Source organism: Lineus longissimus, chromosome 17 (genome assembly GCF_910592395.1).
Source record: "Lineus longissimus chromosome 17, tnLinLong1.2, whole genome shotgun sequence".
Lineage (NCBI taxonomy): Eukaryota > Metazoa > Nemertea > Pilidiophora > Heteronemertea > Lineidae > Lineus > Lineus longissimus.
In genome coordinates, this window is record NC_088324.1 from 10057680 (window position 1) to 10078039 (window position 20360).

Consider the following 20360-nt stretch of genomic DNA (forward strand, 5'->3'; position numbering starts at 1 on the left):
TCTAGGAAACAAAACTCAGAAATGTCAACAATAAGTTTCAAGTTAGCTTGGAATGGATTCGCTGAATCCTTGGCAGATTCGGATAAACTTCTGCCATTTCGATTTTTGCCATTTCTGCAACGCAGTTCTCATCTACCAGCTGAAGTTTTGAGTGTGGTAAAGTAATATTTTACAATCAATATTTTAATTTTTAGTGGCAAAGGCCAGTCCTTTGTTATTTTCATTTGTCATTTTCCTTTGATGAATATTCTTCATCAATCATGCTTTCTGTTCCCGTGCATTTTCAGATTTTGATTTTCAGACTGAGCCAACTATCATTCAGCAATCTCTCTAGGCCTACTATCAGCTCATAAGGTATCTTGTTCAATATCAAACCAAGCCATATAATCCGATCAAGACTGCAACTCAACCAGACCACATCAGAGACGGCATCTCAACCAGACCACATCAGAGAGACCACATTAGAGACGACATCTCAACCAGACCACATCAGAGACGGCAACTCAACCAGACCACATCAGAGACGACATCTCAACCAGAACACATCAGAGACGACATCTCAACCAGAACACATCAGAGACAGCATCTCAACCAGACCACATCAGAGACGACGTCTCAACCAGAACAAATCAGAGGCGGCAACTCAACCAGACCACATCAGAGACGACGTCTCAACAAGAACAAATCAGAGACGACAGCTCAACCAGACCACATCAGAGACGACATCTCAACCTGAACATATCAGAGACAGCATCTCAACCAGACAACATCAGAGACGGCAACTCAACCAGACCACATCAGAGACAGCATCTCAACCAGACCACATCAGAGACGACATCTCAACCAGACAACATCAGAGACGACAGCTCAACCAGACAACATCAGAGACGACATCTCAACCAGACCACATCAGAGACGACAGCTCAACCAGACAACATCAGAGACGGCAACTCAACCAGACCACATCAGAGACGACATCTCAACCAGAACACATCAGAGACGGCATCTTAACTAGACTACATCAGAGACAGCATCTAAACTAGACCACATCAGAGACAGCATCTCAACCAGTCCACATCAGAGGCAGCATCTAAACTAGACCACATCAGAGACAGCATCTCAACCAGTCCACATCAGAGACAGCATCTCAACCAGACCACATCAGAGACAGCATCTCATCTAGACCACATCAAGGACAGTATCTCAACCAGTCAACATCAGATGCAGCATCTAAACTAGACCACATCAGAGAGGGTGTCTCAGCGCGACCACACGAGAGGCAGCTTATATGATCAGCCATATCAATTATCATACCAGAGCCAGCATCTTAACCAGATCACATCAAAGACAATATCACATCCAGTCCACATCCCAGATTTAAGGCTCTATATGCACTACTGTCTGTTTTGCTTAAACTTTTCTATTTTCAGGCTTAGCTTATGGTTACTGAATTACTGCCACTAGTGGCAAGACCACGCCAACTCATCATATTTTACGGTTGACAGTATTCTGTCAAAAGTAAAAAATAGTGTATACTGCTCTACAGGTTACATGCTCTGGGGATGTCATTTTCTGCCCCTCTCTGCAGGTCGACGGTAGTGAAAGGGTTAAAAACACACAGCATATCAATCAAGAGTGAGCTTTGCTGTTCTCAAAATCTCTCTTTTGCCATTTCAGTACCACGAGTTCCACTCATTTGTATAACCACACAAACAGTGTTGCTAAAATAGTCGAGAAATGGCTGAGGTGGTGTCAGGAGCTGAAGAAAGCAGACTTCAGAAGATATGCATGATCATTAAATTCAACCCGGAGGCTGATGTTCAGTTAAGGAATGTCTATTCAGAATGCAAGATTCCCCTTTGGACCAGAAACACACTGTCTTTATTTATAGAAAGCATTGACTGGTATGTAGGTTAGCTGATTATTCAACTGCAGATTGGACCTAGGATTGTTGGTCCAAATCAGTCCCAATAAAATCTCTATAACTCTTTCCATTCCATTCGATAAAGAATTTACTTTCTGATTGTTTCCAAAATCTTTTTGATTGCACCCTATATGCATGTAATGTAATATTTTGAATTTCCTTCTCTCCCCAGGCCAGGTGATGCAGATGCTCAGACAAGTCTACACCTGTATACTACTTTCATTGAACAGGCAAACTTAAAAGTTAGGCTTGGAGAAACGGAAGAATTGAAAGAATTTCAGGTGTGTCTTTCTTGTATAGTTCTTGCTCCTCTCTATTAAGGACAGCACTAGTCATCCTGCGGATGTCCTTAAAAGAGAGGTTCTACAGTAGGCGGCAAATTAAGACCCCTGACAATGCCCGTGTTGGGCACAATCTACATGTCGGAAATATACCTGAGACAGAGCACCCATTTAACGCTGTCATTAAACAGGCCAAAGAGTCTACTACAAATTTGAAACTTATCAAAGATGATTACTTCTTTAATTCCAGCATTTCTATCCTGAAAGTCGTGCAGCTGACTTTGTCAAGGCAATGAGAAAGTGCATGATTACAGAGCTGACCATCATTGGAACCAAACTAGAACCAGAGGAACCAGAAAAGGTAAGTGGTAATTCATGAGGAATTGAATTCGGTTAAAGCTCAAATAAAATGCTAACCTTAAAGGGGAGCTCTGGGCAGGAACAGGGGTTAAATTGGCCATTTTCAGATAACTAATTGGCACTACGGAGTCACTTTAACACTGTTAAAAAACCACAATCAATCGATTGGTGACAACGTGCCGTTTGGGGATGATTGCCTGACAGAGTGCTTGTCGTGTCAATACCTCAGGGTTGTGAGTTTGAGTCCTGTTAGGACCTAGGTGTTCTCCCATGTTACTGTAAATTGATTAATCTCTGTAGGTGTCCAGTTTATTTGTTTGAGTATTTTGTTGATGATAATTCCCATCTTGATTCTCATACATCTGCATTTGAGTGACTTAGGCGTTCTCAAAGCCTTGGGGTCAAGATGGGTATTCACGTTCACATCGTAATTGACATTTTCAATTGACTGATATATTTCACAGTTGCTTTCATTTTCTTTCATCTTCAGGTATTGACTGAGGCATGGCAGTCTCTTAAAAACACTGTTAACAGTCATTTGGCTCAGAGCGGTAGGTATCATTGATGAGGCATGGCAGTCTCTTAAAAACACTGTTAGCAGTCATTAAGTGCTTAAGCGAAAAGAACACCTCATATCTTTAGCATCGATTGAACGACATTGAAATTGTTATGTCACATCACCCTCTGTTGAGTGGGCATTAGGTTCCCAGATACAGACGGCAAAAACTGTACGTGACGTAAGAATGACTTCATTTTGAAAACAAAGATATATATTTTTTGCTCTTAGGTAAGGTATTCATAATAGTCCCAAGGATAGATGGTCCTTGAGTTTCAAAGAGTTGATATTTCTTTCAGAGAAACGGGACGGGCTGAGAAAGAGAAAAGTGAATCAGGTCGACAACACATACAGCTTATCTGTGAGTAAATAGTGGAAGTGGTGGTGTCCATGGGGTCATGTTGTCGGTTTCAGTGCCGGCATCACATTTTGGGTTATACCCGCTATTCGGTACTCAAATGTCACTTGTGACTTGGATAGCAAGCAGGTGACTGACACCACGACTGGGTGTAATGTAAAAAACTGTTTCTGTACCTGGCACAAGTCCAGGGCAGTAAAATGACCCATTTATTTTTTTATCTGCAAGTGAGAAACATGAGTTCTAACTGTGATTGACCTTCACCCTGGCAGATCCTAAGGCAATGGGACAAGACTCTTGGAGATGATTGCCGGTGAAAGGTAAACATTTCATGGATATTTTTCATGAAGAGCATCCCATTGTCTTTTATAGGTGTCCGTTTCAAATGCGGTGAATAATATCCAGACCGCTGGTGGCTGGGTTGTTAATAACCTGACCTCATGCAGTAAGACTTGTTATGACGAGCTCAGCCGATGGTACAAGGAGAAGAATGTGATCAAGTACAAGAAGATAGAGGGAGCTGATCAAAAATTGATGCATCTGGAACATATACAACTAAGGTATGCAACTGAGGGCACATCACTCTGAAAGGCCTGCGCCGTTTGTTAAGAAATCCAGAGTCTGTTGGATGAGACTAAAAGCCATGGTCCCTAGTACCTGCTGAGGGTCTGTGCCTGAGGGCAAATAAAAGATCCCAGATAGGTGGACAGTAGCCTAGAATGGACTTCACACCTCCGGCAAGAATCCAATAGGGTTACGACGCCGGTAATGACATGATGTAATATGATATGATATTTGTTCCCCAGGTTTTGTGATACCCACAAGAAATGCAAAGAGATGGTTGAAGTGGTTTCGGCCGCAACAAAGTTGATACAGGGACTTATTGACAAGAAAAATATAGCAGACATGCCCGAGGAAATTTGCAGCATGGAGAAGATTCACGGAGAGATGCATGCGATTCAAACTGAACTTGAAGAAAGGTAAGATATTTCAATGTTCAGAATCAGAAGGTATTCTTTGCAATAGGAATTTCGACCTTGCATCATGTTGTGGTAATGTATGGCTTTTTCTCCACCTGTGACTCAAGAATTTGATTCAGCGAAGCCAAAATTTACCGTATAGTAAAAAGTTTTAATATTGCTTTTTTGTAGACAGATATAAAAATACTATAAATACCAATTTTAAGCAAAATTTTAGCAAATTTGCATGATAACTGCTCTGCTAGATTTTATATGGCTGCATTATTTTCCTATTTACTCACTAATAAAAACAAATGGTGTACCCCTTTAAAAGTTCAAGTGAATAAATTTCAGGTCCATTGTGATTGAAGAACAACCAGACCAGATCATTGAGATCAAGGACCACAGCACGAAAAATAAAGAAACCTTCAAGATAAAACTAAGGTATACACTTGGTCAATATGACCTTTTTAGTTATTGTCATTTTCCTGGTAACAGGTGAGCACAAAGGCTCCAGATAATTTTAGTTTTATTAGCATAGATTAAGGTCATATAACGTGTTTTACCAAATTTGTGCGACCTCTACAGGGAACATTGTAATGAACCTGTAAGGTTGTGAAAATGCTCGCAGCTGTTGCATGGTCACACACAGAGTGTCAACGTTTGCATCACCTGAGCACCCAATTCCTCATTGATTGGATTTCTGTAGCTGGATTCTTGTTGTCCGTTTAGGTCAATGCTGAATCTGAGGATAGAAAAGGCAAAGGTGGAACTCGTCAACGAGGATGACCTTGATTCCCAACGTACTTCGAAAGCAGAAGTCTCACACAAACCTCCCATCAGGAACGGCGATAGGACGATATTGAGCGAGATCAAGATTAAAAACTTTGTTCGTCCAATCAATCAGAACGTCCTGTTTGTGCCATACGCTTTCCAGTTGATGGTTAAGATAGCAAATCATGAGAAAATGCTACAGGTAAGATGTGTTCTGTTGTTGAGCAGTCAAGAAAACAGACTTCTATAAATCACATAAATTTGTGATTGTATCAATGGGGCACATGCTGGTACCATGATGTCTTGGGTGCATAGATCGCAGGGTTGGTGCGGTCTATGATAAATTGTTTCACTCAGTGTTAATCTGCTTGTTATTTCAGATGTACAGTCATGAGTGCATCCTTGGTAGCCACACCCAAATCTCCAAGGCTCAAGGCTACCAACTGTGGTCATCGGCATTCTCAACACAAGTAAGGGCCTACCCAGAAGGGGGGGATGCTCTACACAAAGTCTAGCCCTATGTGCATTCCAATTTTTGCAATATAAGGCTTCTTGTGTCTGCTACAAGTGGTTGAAATGGACCGATAGAGTACTTTGAAGTAATGTGTTTTTGAATATATCTATATTGGTATATCTACCAGCAATGTTTAATTCATAATACGTGTGATCTAATAATTGAAAAATCACAAATTCAGTTTCACAAATGTTTTATTTCGAGTGAATGGATGGGTTCAAATATACACTTTGTTCTCTTTGATACCAGAAATCTGATGTTGATGAACCATTTCAAGTGCGGGAAGAAGTGCCTTGGAAAGAGTTCTACCCGATCCTCAGCGATTACTTCTATAAGGAGGCGAATTACAGATTCACAGTGGACAACATCAACTGTTTGTCAGAAATGTTTGAACATCTTACAGTTCCTTGGAAAAAGCTGGTTATCGTGAGTATTTATATAGCAGTGTTTACTACCTGCAGTTTTCTGTTTAAAGACTCCAGTTGCCAATAAAAAGGTGGCTGGACACAGATATGATTTAATGCAGAAGGATTAGGATGAAGAAGGATCGTCGTCAGTCGTATACTCGAAAATTATTAAAAATCTTCATTAATAACTTGATAATTCTGTTTTTCCTTGCAGGAACCAAGTCCCAATTGTCCCAAGAGGCAGAAAGAGAAGAACTTCACTATCTGGGACTGGTTGTGCGGAGCAAAGAATATCCTGAAGGAATACCCAGGGCTGTGTAGGGAAGGGTAGGTTGAAGAACCCCGAGTTCGTTTTTAATTTATCCCAGATGAATCCAGGATTGATTTGAAGGGAGACTTAAAGGCAGGAGCCGGGTAGGGAAAATAAAGTTACTCAAAGTTGCCGAAAGTGATCAATTTAATACTAAATGAGAGGAATATCAGCTTTCTATTTGTTTTCATTGCAGTTTGATTCATGGGTTTTTAACCAAGGATCGAGCAGACGAACTCCTGAAGCAGGAACAAGAGGGATCATTCCTCTTGCGATTTTCACATACGTTCCTTGATGGCAAAACCACCCCGACAGGGGGCCTGTCGGTAGTGGTCAACACCTACAATAAAAGAAAGGGTGCGTTTTTAAAAAGAATTACCCAGGGTTTCCGTATCCTTTGCCTGATGTCCCTAAGACAGTATATGTGATGGTGTGTCATGAAAACAGGCAACTCACTGCTGACCAAATTGTGGGGAATGCCTTTTGATATTGAGGGTTGATTATTTTAAATATCCGATGATATCAACATGTATTTCCATTAGATTTCCTTGGTTTTTATCCCGACAGGTAAGGTCGAGGTCCTTCATAGTGCACCATTCAGCCTGAAGTCGGACAAGGTTGACCGCCTACCGAAGCAGGACACGTTTGGCATGTGGCTGGGGCAATTCATCACCAAGTCAAATGAAAATACGGAGGTCACCTTGAAGCAGTTATGTGGAACGTGCCGGCCTCTAGAGGAGACCTTCAAGTCCTTCATGTTACGTAAGTATCCAAGGTAGTGGTTTGTTACAAATGCTGTAAACCCCTCCTTTTCGAGGCCTATAGGTTTGTGAAAGCATTCTTTCAGATTTTGTGGCCATTTATTTCTAAGAATTGGTGCGTTTTCCAGTGAGAATTTTAAGCCATTAATACATTTGGTTCACCCTTTTTGAAGAAACCCTTAAAAGTAATGATATGGAGGACTGCTCAAGTCTTTGTTCCAGCTGAAAGCTAATCAACAGTTTTTCATCTTATTTGATCCATCGTGGGTCAGTTTAGCCATCGTAGTCACTTCACAATGACAAGGAACCGAATCAAAATTTGCTTAATGCGACTTATAAGAGATCTGTGCGACTGATGGTTAGTCTGCATGAAATGAAAAGTAATGTAGGTTGATTCCATTTTCAGACTCGCCAACTCCTACTTGGAAGGACTACCATGTTGTCAACAAAAAATTAGTTATGGGTAATGGAAGGTGAGTAAATTAATGTCAGGAATTAGTTTGATTACTGATGAATATTATCAACATTTGATAAAGACTCTTGATAATTCTCAATATCATTATTATGTGTACTTTAATTACCTACATGTAGTTACAGATATACTCACTTAGTTACTTAAATGCAGCATGATACTTTTTTGATCTAATATGTGGTGGTCAATATTTTAACCCCTCCTTGAAATTTCAGTAACAACGCAGTTGTGAATATGGAAACTGAACAAGGGAACATCCTCCAAGAGAGGATTGAAGAACTTGTCAAAATTGCTGACATCCGACCTGGTTTGAATGTTGTACTCATTGCACCAACCCCTGATGAGCCAATATGGAAAATGATGTATGATACTGCAAATATAATGCCATCACCAGCTGTGTCGACTGACTATGACAACAACCAGAGTCCTGCTTCAAGCCTGATGAGCCCTAGTTCGGCGTCAGAGTATCACAGTGCAACGGAAGACCAGATGGATATTGAATTGGACTTGCCAGAAGAATGTGTTGGGGAGCCAACTTTGACGGTTCTTTGCAGATCCCTTGGCATGCTTCAGCCGGGTGGGGAAGGCCCAGTCAGAACTGAACCCAACACTGATAGTCTAGAATTACAAGCTTATTTAAACCTGCCTCAAGCAAACAGCGTGTGTGAGCGTCTGCCACAAATAGGGGACCCTTTTGAATCAGGGTTCGGTCATTCATTCACGCAAGAGCTCAATACACCAACCATACCCGAGTCAGTTGAGAACATGTTTCAGTAAAGGAGAGATGCTATACTAAATGATAGCGATACATCAGCTTCTATCCATCGAGGCATCTTTTGAATGTTTCTGAGGCAACAAGGTTGGTGTTATGGACACAACGTTCATATGTGAACTTTCCGTGCTTGATTTACGTTAGGGAACTTTGTCTATTGTGGTTATAGCAGGCGTTTTGAAATTTTGTTTTAGATTTACTTATGATTACATACATGAGTGTTTTATTGTTATATTGTTGTACATGTATCACCAGAAAAGTTTTTTGTTTTGATTAGAAATCATGTCTTGAGCACTCTGTAGTTGCACACATAACTATCAAATTGACCTTGCTCCCGCTAGTTTCTGCTTGGCCATTCATATTGGTAGCGTATTACAATGAGGTTGTCTTTTTGAATTTACGATATAAGAAATTCAATTAAAAATTTCAAATTTTTAATGAATGGCGTAGGCCCTGAGCTGGTGATTATTGGTTTATTTGTTAGTTGAACTTGGATGAAGAAGACATGATCGTAGACGGTGTAAATTGTATCTTTGATATATAACTATATAATTTCATGATGGATATGATTTGTGAAAGATACCATATACAATGTAAGGTATAGAAGAATTGGTATGATCGAAGCCTTGGGCTAAAATGGCATTTGCTGTTGGTAACAACAAAGATAATAAAATAATTTAACAGTTATCATATTTATGTCATATATATCATGTATTTGGTACAATTACTTGTATCTCTGACCTATGTTCACTGCTTGAACTATTAATTGGCATATTTGAAGCCACTTATCATATATCCTACGTAAACTTATGTTTAAATTTGTACTGTATTCTTCATGTACTTTAGTCTGGAGGTTGGCCATATATAAACACCGTGTCGGCGCTACAGTTTTGCCAATTTAGAAAAACATTTAGCTCTCAATATTCAACAGTATAAAAAATTGAATCTATTTCATATTTTTCTCCAGAACGTTTTGATTCGGCTAATCATTTCAAAGCAAGGAAACCCCGAAACATGTACATTGATTCATGAATGAGGTGTTTTTGAAATACATGTGCTGCAGACAATTTACCCGATACTTACTTGTAAGTGCTCCCAACATTGGAGAGTTTTAAATGTGTTTGTCAATTTTGTTGTAAATAAACTCTCTGCATCAATATTATATTTTTTTATTGCTTTAAGACATGATTAGTCCATCCTTGGAAACAATTCTGTCTTGACACATACAAAGGATAGTTCATTGTTCACTTTGTGTTCTAGAAAACCTTTAATGGACTTACATAAATAGCAAAGTTACAAAGCTCACTAAGACCGAGAGAAACCCTTCACAAACTGTCACAGCATCACGAACAGTGCTCCATTCGATTCCAGAAGCCAGCCCCCTCCCCCACTCTCCACTCAGACCCCCGCTCTACGCCTTCATTCTATAGAGACAAAGACTACTGGAGCAGAAAAATCTCAATGACTGACAAATAACAAAGTGGTTACAAACCAAATTTGGAGGCACTCGGACTCTTGGATCAAAGGGAGGCCACAATTGTTATCAACACAAGATACACCTGCAAGGTACACCTGCAAGGTACACCTGCAAGGTACACCTTCAAGGATGCAAAGAAATCATGGACAAGGCACTACACGGTGTCCGTGCAGGGATGGAGGGGGAGGGTGCTAACGTCAAAATGCCAAGCCAGGAAAATTCTTAACCAGTCCAGAATATCTCATTGTTGGCCAAGTGTAGCAGAGATAAACGACACTTGTATTGAATTTGATTCCGATTTATTCAAACTATAGCATAAAAATACTCTTTAATTTGGAGGCACAGATTCTTAATTTGCAGAAAATTATACACTTGAGATGTTGATATCAATGTGTACATGTAGCATAAGTCTATACCCAAGGAACCAAAATTGTTGGCCAACTTTATGACTTGCTGTTGAAATGCTTCAGAGAAATTGCATTTGAGCAGAGCAGAAATAGAACAGAATGTCTGGAAATATCACTCTTTATGTCTGGGTGTAAAGACTAGCTGCAAACACAATGTCTCGTTTTATTAATGTGGACGCCTCCTCCATCTTGGATTGTAGAACCGGATCGCCGATTATTTTGGCAGCTTTCCTGACGTCCCGCAGCATTTCATCGAGCCGTTGGATACACCGGACAATAATACCCTCTTGTACGTCGGGGACGAGGTTGGTGATGTCCGAAAATGGCTGAAAATACGATGACGATGATAGAACTGTGATGTAAATATGTTTGGCATTCATGTTTTGCTTTGTTTTATTTTGTCAGACTTTCAATTGAACTGTGTTATTCACTACAGTCAATCAGTAGCTTGTTCCCATCTCTGAGGCACTCCAAGGAGTGTCACATGAAATTTGACCAATAGACAAGTCCCATTACAGCTCAGTTCAAGACCGGGAGGATGGAACTTAACTGTAGGCCAACACCAGAGATGCTTCAGTTGAAGCCTTGGGGCAGAATTTGAGCCTCGCCTGACGGTTTCAATTCAGAACAGAGATCCAAAATTTCGGTGTGCCTAATATTTAGGGAGTTGTCCACACGAAACACACCCAAAACTCTGCGGTCATGGCTTTGCTCCACTGAATCCAACAAAGCACGTGCTACGTGATCACACTGTCTATACCTCAATCGAAAAATTGAGACCGCTGGCATGAAAACAAGGGTGTGTGTATTATTCATGCAACAGTGCAATCGAATGACTTACCATTCCTCTTGACCACTCAAAAACAGCCTCTGTCAACCCAAACTTGAGCTGATCAACATATTCCCTCACCGGGATCTTCAGACCAGCATCCCTTTGGGCTACACCGATATTCTCGGCTTGGGCGCATATCCGTTCTTTACCCTGAAGTTGAAAAATTAATATGGTCACCCTCAACTGACTTGACCTCAAAAATATATTGAAGAGGATCAGATTTCGAATCGTGAAGGAGAATGAGGTGGCATTTTGACAATGGATGTCGTGTTGCCTGTTGTAAAAAATGGATTGAAACTATGTGACTTTAATGTCAGGAATGCCCAGGAACAATTATACGAAACGATCAACTTAAATTGATGACATCATTTTCAAAGATTTCAGGGGAACGACTCATGAAAGTCCTTTCGTACCTTTTGCAAAGCGTCGGATAACTCTGGTTTCCCGCAGTTCTTCTGCTCAAACACCGTACATGATAATATTCCAGCTATTTCTGCGGGCTGTAGCCCATTAAATGCATCATGGAAGAGTGATTCGGTTATCAAGAGTTCATGACTGTTGATCTCGCAGGCAACGCGACCTTTCAAGGTCACCGTGTTAGTGTCGTCAATGTAGTTTAGGTCTCGTAGAACCTGAAGGGAGAAGATGATTTAAGTCAGCAAATGTTGAAAGCTCAAGTACATCATACAGTGGAACCTCGGTTGGAGACCATCCTCGACGCATGAGGCAAATCCCACTGAATGAAATGGGAAAGAAAAATGGTGTAACAATTAACAGTTATGGTATCCAGTTTAACTTCTGCTGTTCTAATATCTACCTGAATTCGTTGTTCGTATTCTGGTAGTAGCTGCAGACTATCATCCGATAGGAGATGTTTTATCAGCTTGTATTCCTCCTGGACCTGCATGTTATTTTTCATGTGATTGAACTGGAATAGATTAAGGAACAGGCAGTCAATATCAGCATTTGGGTCAATAAGGGAAATAAGGAAAGGTTAGGTAAGTGAGATGAAACAGAACCCTTTGGGGACTCTTGACCCTCCCCACCCTGAGAAGGTAAACCATGTCAAGTGTTGACTTGACACAGGTGTCACTCTTGTACGAAACCATCCTGATATGCAGTAGGCCAGTAGGTCTATAGTGCTTGTGGCCTAAACGAAACGGTGCAACTATTTTTCTGTTACCCAACTGCTCATCTAACAACGGTCATGTAAACTGTGACTGTATACATGTCACAAACACAAGATAAATAGGAAAACTCTGATGTCTATCCCGGGGAGTATATGTGCGTAAAAGACCACCAAAGTTGGCAGGGTCCAGCCCTTGTGGCATGGCTAAAAATCAGGGCCTTACGCACCTACAACGAAAGGGTTGAGCGAAACAATTTCACAAGTAAGTACTCACATGTTCTGAAAATTTAGCACACTTGATACAGTTGAAGTTCTCAAAGAGGCCTTCTAGCACCTGTAGTTGTCTGAACTGTTCAACGAGTTCTATATCACGGATGCGCAGATCGTCGACAGCATCAAGACCTGGGAGACCAGTGGGATTGGACTCGGTCAGTTGTAGCAATTCCTGCGTGGCTGAACTTGTGGACGAGCCAGGTGGATTGTCACTAAAAATATCCGCACAAAATTAAATTATTACTAGCAACATAAAAATGTTCAAATTACATACTTTTTTTATGTCATAGGTCCAGCAATATCGTTTTTTCTCTCTGGAGAATACATTTCTAGGAATGAATTGCCTTTTTTGTGAGTCATGATAAAGCTTTTCGAAGAGCAAAACCCCCCAACAACCAAGAAAACTTAGTTTGGATCTTGAACAAAATAATCCAGATGATCCATCTAAATGCTTATATAGTTCAATTAATACAACCATCAGCACTCACCGAAACCTAGGCAACTCTCTCTTCCGGACGTCATCAATTATCTTTTCAGCATTAATCTTGATCTGTTTTTTTGTTATCACACTGATATCATCTGCCCGGAGAATCTCAATCATTTGACCACAAGCACAATCTTTGGGCAAGAAGAGTTCTGTAGATCCGAAGGGCTCCAGGCCATCCAGGTTTTTCTTGGTTTGTTTTGTGAAATTCGTAGCACCTCTCTCGCATAACACTGAAGGAGAGTACATGAAAACAAAATTACTATTTTAAAAATCAAAAGCCAAAAAACAAATGTTCCGTCTGATAACACATGACCTCTGGCAGGAAAAGCATCATCCTGGGTATCAATGATGCAGAAAAAACACAACTCACCTAAAGTTGCATAAGAGCGTTCATTGTTTGACCCTTGGCTGACCTTCAAAATGACCCCAACGGCATTCTTGTGACTGTGGTTCTTGACGACTACAACCCTGCCAGCAGTCATGGCTTTCGTTGCCAAGGGATGTGAGAAGACAACTTTCTGAAAAGAATGAGGCAAGATTATTTCATAAGCATTATTGCCAGCAGTTCTGTGCCAATTGCATTTTAGCGGTTATTTTTTTGTAATATTTGGAGCAATAAGCATTCAAAATACCAACTAAACTTTATGTTGTGTTTGATTATCAAACAGCCCCTAGACTCGGCTGGAACACTAAAAAGGCTAGGATCCCTTGGAAAAAGCCTACTACTCCAAATCAGATCATATTGTCAACTACGTCCGAGTTTCAATTCAATTCAAATAATAATCTGTAATCTCTGTCTTGCAGTTACATGTATATTTACCTGAAGTTTCTTCTTCAGCTTGTCATACTCGAAACAAGTACTGTAATAATTTTCTATATCTTCTGAACAAGTGAAACACTCCACTGGCTCCAACCTCGCCAATTTGCCCTTGAGTTCTTCCAATCGCTTTTTGTTTGTTTCAACATTTTGCTGCGCGGTTGTCTCGGAGAAACTCCTCTTCATCATGTCCTGTACCCGGAGTTTCTCAACTCGTAGCAGGTTCAGAATCATGGAGTAGGTCAGACGAAATTGTGATTCCAGCTTCGTCGGTTTGCCCTGAAAAACAATGCAATGCAATGAAATTGGAACAAAGCAGTGTATGGCTGGTTATTGGTTACCTGTTAAGGTCAACGGTGTCAGCCTGTTGGCCGAGGAGTATAGAAGTAAGAGTCCACTATGGGATACCGCTAAACATAACAGTTAGGACGGCCCACAGCCTATCATGATGACAAAAGCAAAATCTTGTCTTCTTGTTTTCATCATAGTGAGAGGACACCGCTATCATTGTATGCAATACTGCAGTATTGATGATGAAAAGTACCAATTTTCAGATGAGTTAGAGCCTTTCCAACAAACAAAATATTTAGCAGTATTACTGTAGTAGTATTTCTTACCAACATCATGATGTGCAGCTCTGCGGTCTCAGGCACATCTCCCTTACACATGACAATAACTGTACCAGTCGTATCCAGTCCTCGCCGTCCAGCTCTCCCGGCCATCTGGATGTACTCGCCCGGCAGTAGGTTCCGGAAGCATGTGCCATCATGTTTCCGTATTGAGTCGAAGACCACTGTCCTTGCCGGCATGTTTACGCCGATGGCGAATGTTTCTGTGGCAAAGAGGACCTGAATAATAAAAGATAGTCAAAGTTTCATCCGAATCGCTGGATTTCAATACTCATTGAAACTGGCTTTATGACTATGACTGAGATTGAAGAGCACACTGCTTAGCCTTGTGGTACCTACACGGTGACTTGCAAATTAAGGGATTTCCATAAGCAGAATTTGGAGACCTTTCCAATTACATTGACCACGTGAAAATGACAGTCGTTTTATTTACCTTGACGAGACCTTTCTGGAACAGCATTTCCACCATTTCTTTCATGATCGGTAAGATACCGCTGTGATGTTTCCCAATTCCTCGCTTTAACATACTCGTCATCTCAAGAACCTACAATAAAATCACTGTTACATATTTGCAGAACCAACATCATAAACATTTTTCAGAGTGTCAAATGCCATTTCACTTTATAAACATCTCCTTTGGAGATTTCGCGCCATTACTGCGCGAGGTGAGCTTTCCTAAGAAGATGACACCATTTGAAATTCTAGGTACATGGACATACATGTTGATGGCTAACATCTCCACGGGCCTTAACCTGTTCATGCAGTAAATCCATGTAAGGCTGACAATACAAATGTACTTCTGTGCTAACCTGTGGTAATTTTTTATCTGATCCTTTCAGCTTTGCGATACACCGCTCACAGAATAAATGGATTGCCGCTTTCTGCTTCTGCGTTGTCAAGTCGACGCTCTGAAGATGATGTGTGTTCTCATCAATTCTCTTCCTCGACAACGTGAACGCAATCACAGGTAGTTTGTCCTTCTTCTCCAGCATGTTGATCACAGATAACCAGACATTCTTGTCCTGAAATTAAATTTGACTCCTATTCACACCGTACCACAGTCTAAGGAACGAATGCAGATGTTACAGTGCTAAATGTTCAGAGTCACTCTTTATAAACCAGCTGGAAGATCTCCATTCAATTTTCAATTCAGTTTTCTCTAATTCTTCTTTTCTTCAATTACCCTCGGCACATCTTAGGCAGTAAACCCCAATGATTTTTTCATACCTGACTGGCTGAACCACCTCTCTGGCCCTTCGGACCAAAACTCTGCTGTGATTTGCTTTGTCTCTCCTTCTTGGCTTCAACAGCTTTGGTGTAACTAGAAGGGAAAAATTATCAATTTGGCCAGGTCACGAGTGAATGGGTATGACCCAATAGGGGGTCACCTGTACATAGTACTCATGCAACGCACTACATGCACTACTTGGAACTCCCCTGTCTGGCAAATGGTTTGTTCCGTATGGAGTTACGCCTTTAAAAGTTGCCTGTTTTGTAAACAAAGTCTGTAATGCAAGGACTAAGCTCTGAATTAACACTGAGGGCAGAGTCCAAAGTTGAGTTGACTGGAAGATGAAGATGCCATGTCACTTACGCATTTGTGAGGAATTTCTTCTCCGCATCCACGAGGAGGAAAAGTTCGTTACTTGTTTTGTTGCTGTTGCCGGTGTATAGGTAATGCTCAAGTGGAACGGGCCGCTTCAACGTGCTGATCACAAAGATCTTCTTACGTTTTGTTCTCCTAAAGTGAAAGAAAAATAGAGTCAAATTTCAATGAGGTCAACATTACATGGGTTTTGTTGCTCCTGCCAGCACAGAGCAAATGCTCAAGTTGAACAGGCTGCTTCAATGTACCGTTTACACGCAGATCATCAAATCATTTGTCCACTTCAGAGAAAGAGTTAAATTGTCGCTAGACTTTGTTTTTGCACCTGGCGCTGAATGGTCATGGGGGAGGGGCAACCATACAGTAACATTGACAGTATGGACGCAGCCTTTATGGTCAATATGAATGTCTGAAATCTCATGTGTACATTCAAATATTGCTAAGCATGCTTGCTATCGCATATAAACTTTTAAGACTACCAGTACATGTACAAGAATGACTTACCCGACCCATTCAGCAAACTCGATTGTATTTGGAACAGTAGCGCTTAGCATGATAATATTGACATGAGGTGGAAGCATGATCAGTACCTCCTCCCAAACGACACCACGCTGAAATAAATTTGAAGAATAATTTACCCAAACTTGAAGTCAATCATCAAGCCTTATACATGAGAGGTAAACTTACATATAAAAGTGCTCGTGATTGTTGCCAAATTTAAATCATGTCGATAGGCAAAACGCCCCGACTTGATAGAATGCCTGGTTGATTATGGTAGAAGGCTTTTCTCATTTAATTTTTCAACAACTTCAGTGTTGCTTACTAGGCAACAATTTTAGATGAAACCAACTGTCCAGAATGGCTGTTTTCAACCAAATTCACTCCAGTTTGAATGACTGCAGAAGAAATTGACAAGACTTTATTGGACATACCTCTTCATTGTTGATGTAGTGGACCTCATCGAAGACAACCCACTCTAAATCTCGAATCACTTCAGAACCATTATACAACATAGACCTAGAATTGAGAAGTATTAGGTAAATGCAAAATTATAAACTCACATAAATGACATAACTATATCACTGTGTAACTTTGGGTCTCAAAATATTTTAGAGTAACAGCAGGAAAAAGAACAGACTTTACCTGAGGATCTCTGTAGTCATGATCAGGCAGGCTGCTTCCTGTTTTATCTGAACATCTCCCGTGATCAAACCAACGTCACCAAAAGTCAGCCGGAAATCCCGGAATTTCTGGTTGGACAGCGCTTTAATTGGTGAAGTGTACACAGTTCTGAAAATAATTTCCCAAAATGGATGAAAACTGATGGTAGCAAAATCTGAATATGATGTGTTCATGAAATTTAAACATGGTTTACACACAGTATCTGTGTTACATTGGCAATAAACATTTAGAAAATATCCCGACCTTGTCATATGCTTCATGGACAAAGCTATGGCATATTCAGCCACCACTGTCTTGCCAGCAGACGTGTGAGCCGCCACCAACACACTCTCGTGGTTCTCCAAGTGAAGGATCGCTTGCTTCTGGAATGTGTCCAACTCAAACGGCCACTGCAATGTGCGGAAGATATTTGTAGGATCATAAGATTCAACAATGGAATGAACATTTCCATGAGAAAATACATAAGGATCGGATCGTGTGCAACTCTACCAACACACTATAATGGTTTTCTTTCAGGAACATATCAAACTCATTTGGCAGTATACCAACCACCTAAGCAATAGAAAGGGAATCCTGCTGAAAAATGTGTCCCGTAATGGAGATTCAACTGTAGTTTACCTTGTATGCCATTTCTGGTATTCTCTTGTGGAAGTCCTCAACAGGTGTGCTGATATCGACATGGATTCCCCAAACCTTCTTCTGCTCTTCGACAACCCAAGGTGCTGGTTTTGGAGCATCCTCGACCTAGAATAGAGCCATAAATTAAACATGCTCCACAGGTTCCAAATGCTGGGAGTGAGGGTCCAAATGAAAGGAGGCATTTCCATTACTTTTTAAGAAGACATTATAACAATATATTAAAATAGTTACATACCTTTTTTACAATATTTTCCAGGCTCTCAGACCTTGGAATAACTAATGCAGCTGTCGCCTCCTCATCTTCTACCTTGCTTCTTGGATGTTTCTCTGGGAAAAACTCAAATGCATCAGCCCTTGTGAGAACGTCTGCGATACTGATGGTGCTGTGAAATAAAGACAAGAATTGATATAAAAAATGATATGTAATGTAAACAAGCACGATTGCACACGACTGAGGGTTGAACATGGTGACCATTCAATGGTGTAACACATTTGTTGGTATAACCTTTCGTCAAGATGCTTCCAATGGTCTTAATTGAAAGTGAAATCAAATAAATATGTTCTATCATATTAGTTTACAGTTCGGTCCCAATCATTAGAGATGGGATATAAACAGAATATTTAATGTTATTCAGAAACCATCAAGCTATAAAAGACAATTTCTACCTGAGATGCGCCACAACTGGAATGTTGGGTATTCTGTCATTCACAGACCCTGACTCATCAACTTTGTCACCAAAAGTCATTCCCATCGAAAATCCAGGTGGCGTTGTCAGCAAATCTGAAAACAATGAAAAGGTTTTAAACTTCTGCCAGTCACAAGATAAGACAATTTTTGCGAGTATTTTATTTTCCCAACTGTTCATTCGCGAACACATGTAATGAAATGTTACCGGCAACAACATTTTTATATCTCATGCTGCGGTATTAATACAGAAAATAAACTCACTATTTTCAAAGTCAACAGCCTCAGCATCAGAAATAGGTATGATATCATTATCAAGCGTTGGTTCATCCAAGCCACCTGAAACAGATATTGAATGTGGTACAACATCTAAACAAATTCTGCTTCAACATCCAAGATCAAAACCATAAAATTTTGGAAACATAAAATCTGTACAGAATTCTATACAAACAATTTTTTCATTTTTCCCATTGAAATATACATACCTGTAAGTTGTGTTGACGCTCACAAAAGTTTCTTATTTATGATTGACGAAGCAACCCAAGTCTCGATGACAAAGCAACCCATGTCAAAATGTATACCGTTGCTCTTGTATTGCAATATACGTCTTTATGCATTGACTTACCAGGCCAGAATGGATAATTGGTGGCGCTACCTTTAGCACCCAACGATGGCGATCCTGGTGGCCTCATCAGGGATGTGGAATTCTGTGCCGTGCTTCCCGCATCTGGGACGTATTCCTGAAAGAAGAGAGCAAATTCTAGAATCCAAAGAAAAGGATTTAAGTGGGATCTGTGGAAGATGTCCTCATGTTTATGCACTCTTACCTCCTTTATGGACAGGAATTCTCCTGTCGTTGGGTTTCTCTCAACTTGAATTGTAGTCTGAACAGGAGCATGGTCCAAATTGTATAAAGACTCTGGGCAGGGGGTCCGAGGCCAGAACCTGAAAAAAAAGTAAGATTGTTTAAATTGATGCAGATGATTAACCTTCTTTCATCATTAACATTTTAAAAGCAGGATCACGGTACCTAACAATGTTCCTGGCAATTTTTAGCAGAAGACATTGACTTGGCATGGTGATGTCAAAGTGTGATGGTCAGACCAGACTATAACACAGTCATACATGACTATAACAGCACTGTAAACTTTTGCATCAACTTACTTTTGACACCGCTTGTAGACTTGGATTGGCAATTTCTCCGGTTCTGTGAGATATTTTTCAATTTTGGCAGTTTCTGTTTCAAGCCTTGGAGGAAGACCAAATGGAAGCTGCAGAGAAAATGTTAAGATTTGGGAGTTTTACTATAAAAACAAGAATGTCAACATTTTCATTTCTTGTTTCAATTTCTTTGTATTCAGCCACAGTAGACAAACATTATGTCAGCATGTCAGCAGGATGTAAATGACTAGACTTTTTGGGACATACATAGCCTAGCGGCGGATAGCCCATTTCAACCTCCATGACCTGACAAGCTGACATTCAAGCCCGAGCAAGTGAATAAAGTCAAAGGGGGGGGGGCATTATTAACCAACTATCACTTACTGTGCTCATTGGAATGTCCTGTTTATGTATTCTGAAGCCATTCTTCTTCAGGGCCACATCATACTGGCCACAACAGCCGGTCTCAACCAGAACAATATCCGTCTCCATTTTAAATTTCTGCACAACTCAAATTAATCGCCAACAAAAGTCCAGGGGAGCGAAATGACTTCGATTTGGAGCGAAATGACTGGGGGCGAAGAGTTT

General features: G+C 40.5%; 2 protein-coding genes across 2 annotated transcripts; one reads left to right on the plus strand and one right to left on the minus strand.

Moving 5' to 3' along the window:
- The first annotated feature begins 8 nt into the window (after nt 1-8).
- Nucleotides 9-9605, plus strand: LOC135501531 (uncharacterized). Its single transcript, XM_064793683.1, has 17 exons — nt 9-156; nt 1678-1904; nt 2097-2205; nt 2456-2566; nt 3056-3116; nt 3421-3482; nt 3852-4039; nt 4286-4459; nt 4793-4882; nt 5171-5414; nt 5593-5682; nt 5976-6152; nt 6348-6460; nt 6640-6800; nt 7011-7205; nt 7611-7677; nt 7892-9605. The coding sequence occupies exons 2-17, from the start codon at nt 1738-1740 to the stop codon at nt 8451-8453; spliced, it is 2571 nt and encodes an 856-aa protein (XP_064649753.1). The 5' UTR covers nt 9-156; nt 1678-1737; the 3' UTR covers nt 8454-9605.
- A 247-nt stretch (nt 9606-9852) lies between these two features.
- On the minus strand, nt 9853-20290 carry LOC135501543 (superkiller complex protein 2-like). The gene is made up of 25 exons (XM_064793690.1): nt 20157-20290; nt 19776-19882; nt 19439-19556; nt 19237-19351; nt 18876-18950; nt 18593-18707; nt 18162-18309; nt 17906-18031; nt 17531-17676; nt 17249-17395; nt 17038-17122; nt 16610-16716; nt 16094-16240; nt 15727-15820; nt 15309-15521; nt 14933-15043; nt 14488-14718; nt 13874-14149; nt 13424-13571; nt 13055-13283; nt 12568-12778; nt 11982-12092; nt 11578-11796; nt 11174-11314; nt 9853-10658 (listed from the first exon to the last, which is right to left on the minus strand). The coding sequence occupies exons 1-25, from the start codon at nt 20262-20264 to the stop codon at nt 10452-10454; spliced, it is 3735 nt and encodes a 1244-aa protein (XP_064649760.1). The 5' UTR covers nt 20265-20290; the 3' UTR covers nt 9853-10451.
- Between the last annotated feature and the right edge of the window lie 70 nt (nt 20291-20360).

What these genes read in the sequence shown, in the direction of transcription:
- LOC135501543 (XM_064793690.1), bottom strand. Translation starts at nt 20,264, where the DNA reads ATGGAGACGGATATTGTTCTGGTTGAGACCGGCTGTTGTGGCCAGTAT. An exon ending in TATCCGACGCTTTGCAAAAG is followed by an intron (nt 11,315 to 11,577) that starts GTACGAAAGGAC and finishes TTTCAACTTCAG; the next exon opens with GGTAAAGAACGGATATGCGC. An exon ending in TTGAGTGGTCAAGAGGAATG is followed by an intron (nt 10,659 to 11,173) that starts GTAAGTCATTCG and finishes TCGTATTTTCAG; the next exon opens with CCATTTTCGGACATCACCAA.
- LOC135501531 (XM_064793683.1), top strand. Translation starts at nt 1,738, where the DNA reads ATGGCTGAGGTGGTGTCAGGAGCTGAAGAAAGCAGACTTCAGAAGATA. An exon ending in CCAGGGCTGTGTAGGGAAGG is followed by an intron (nt 6,461 to 6,639) that starts GTAGGTTGAAGA and finishes TTTTCATTGCAG; the next exon opens with TTTGATTCATGGGTTTTTAA. An exon ending in CACCTACAATAAAAGAAAGG is followed by an intron (nt 6,801 to 7,010) that starts GTGCGTTTTTAA and finishes TTATCCCGACAG; the next exon opens with GTAAGGTCGAGGTCCTTCAT.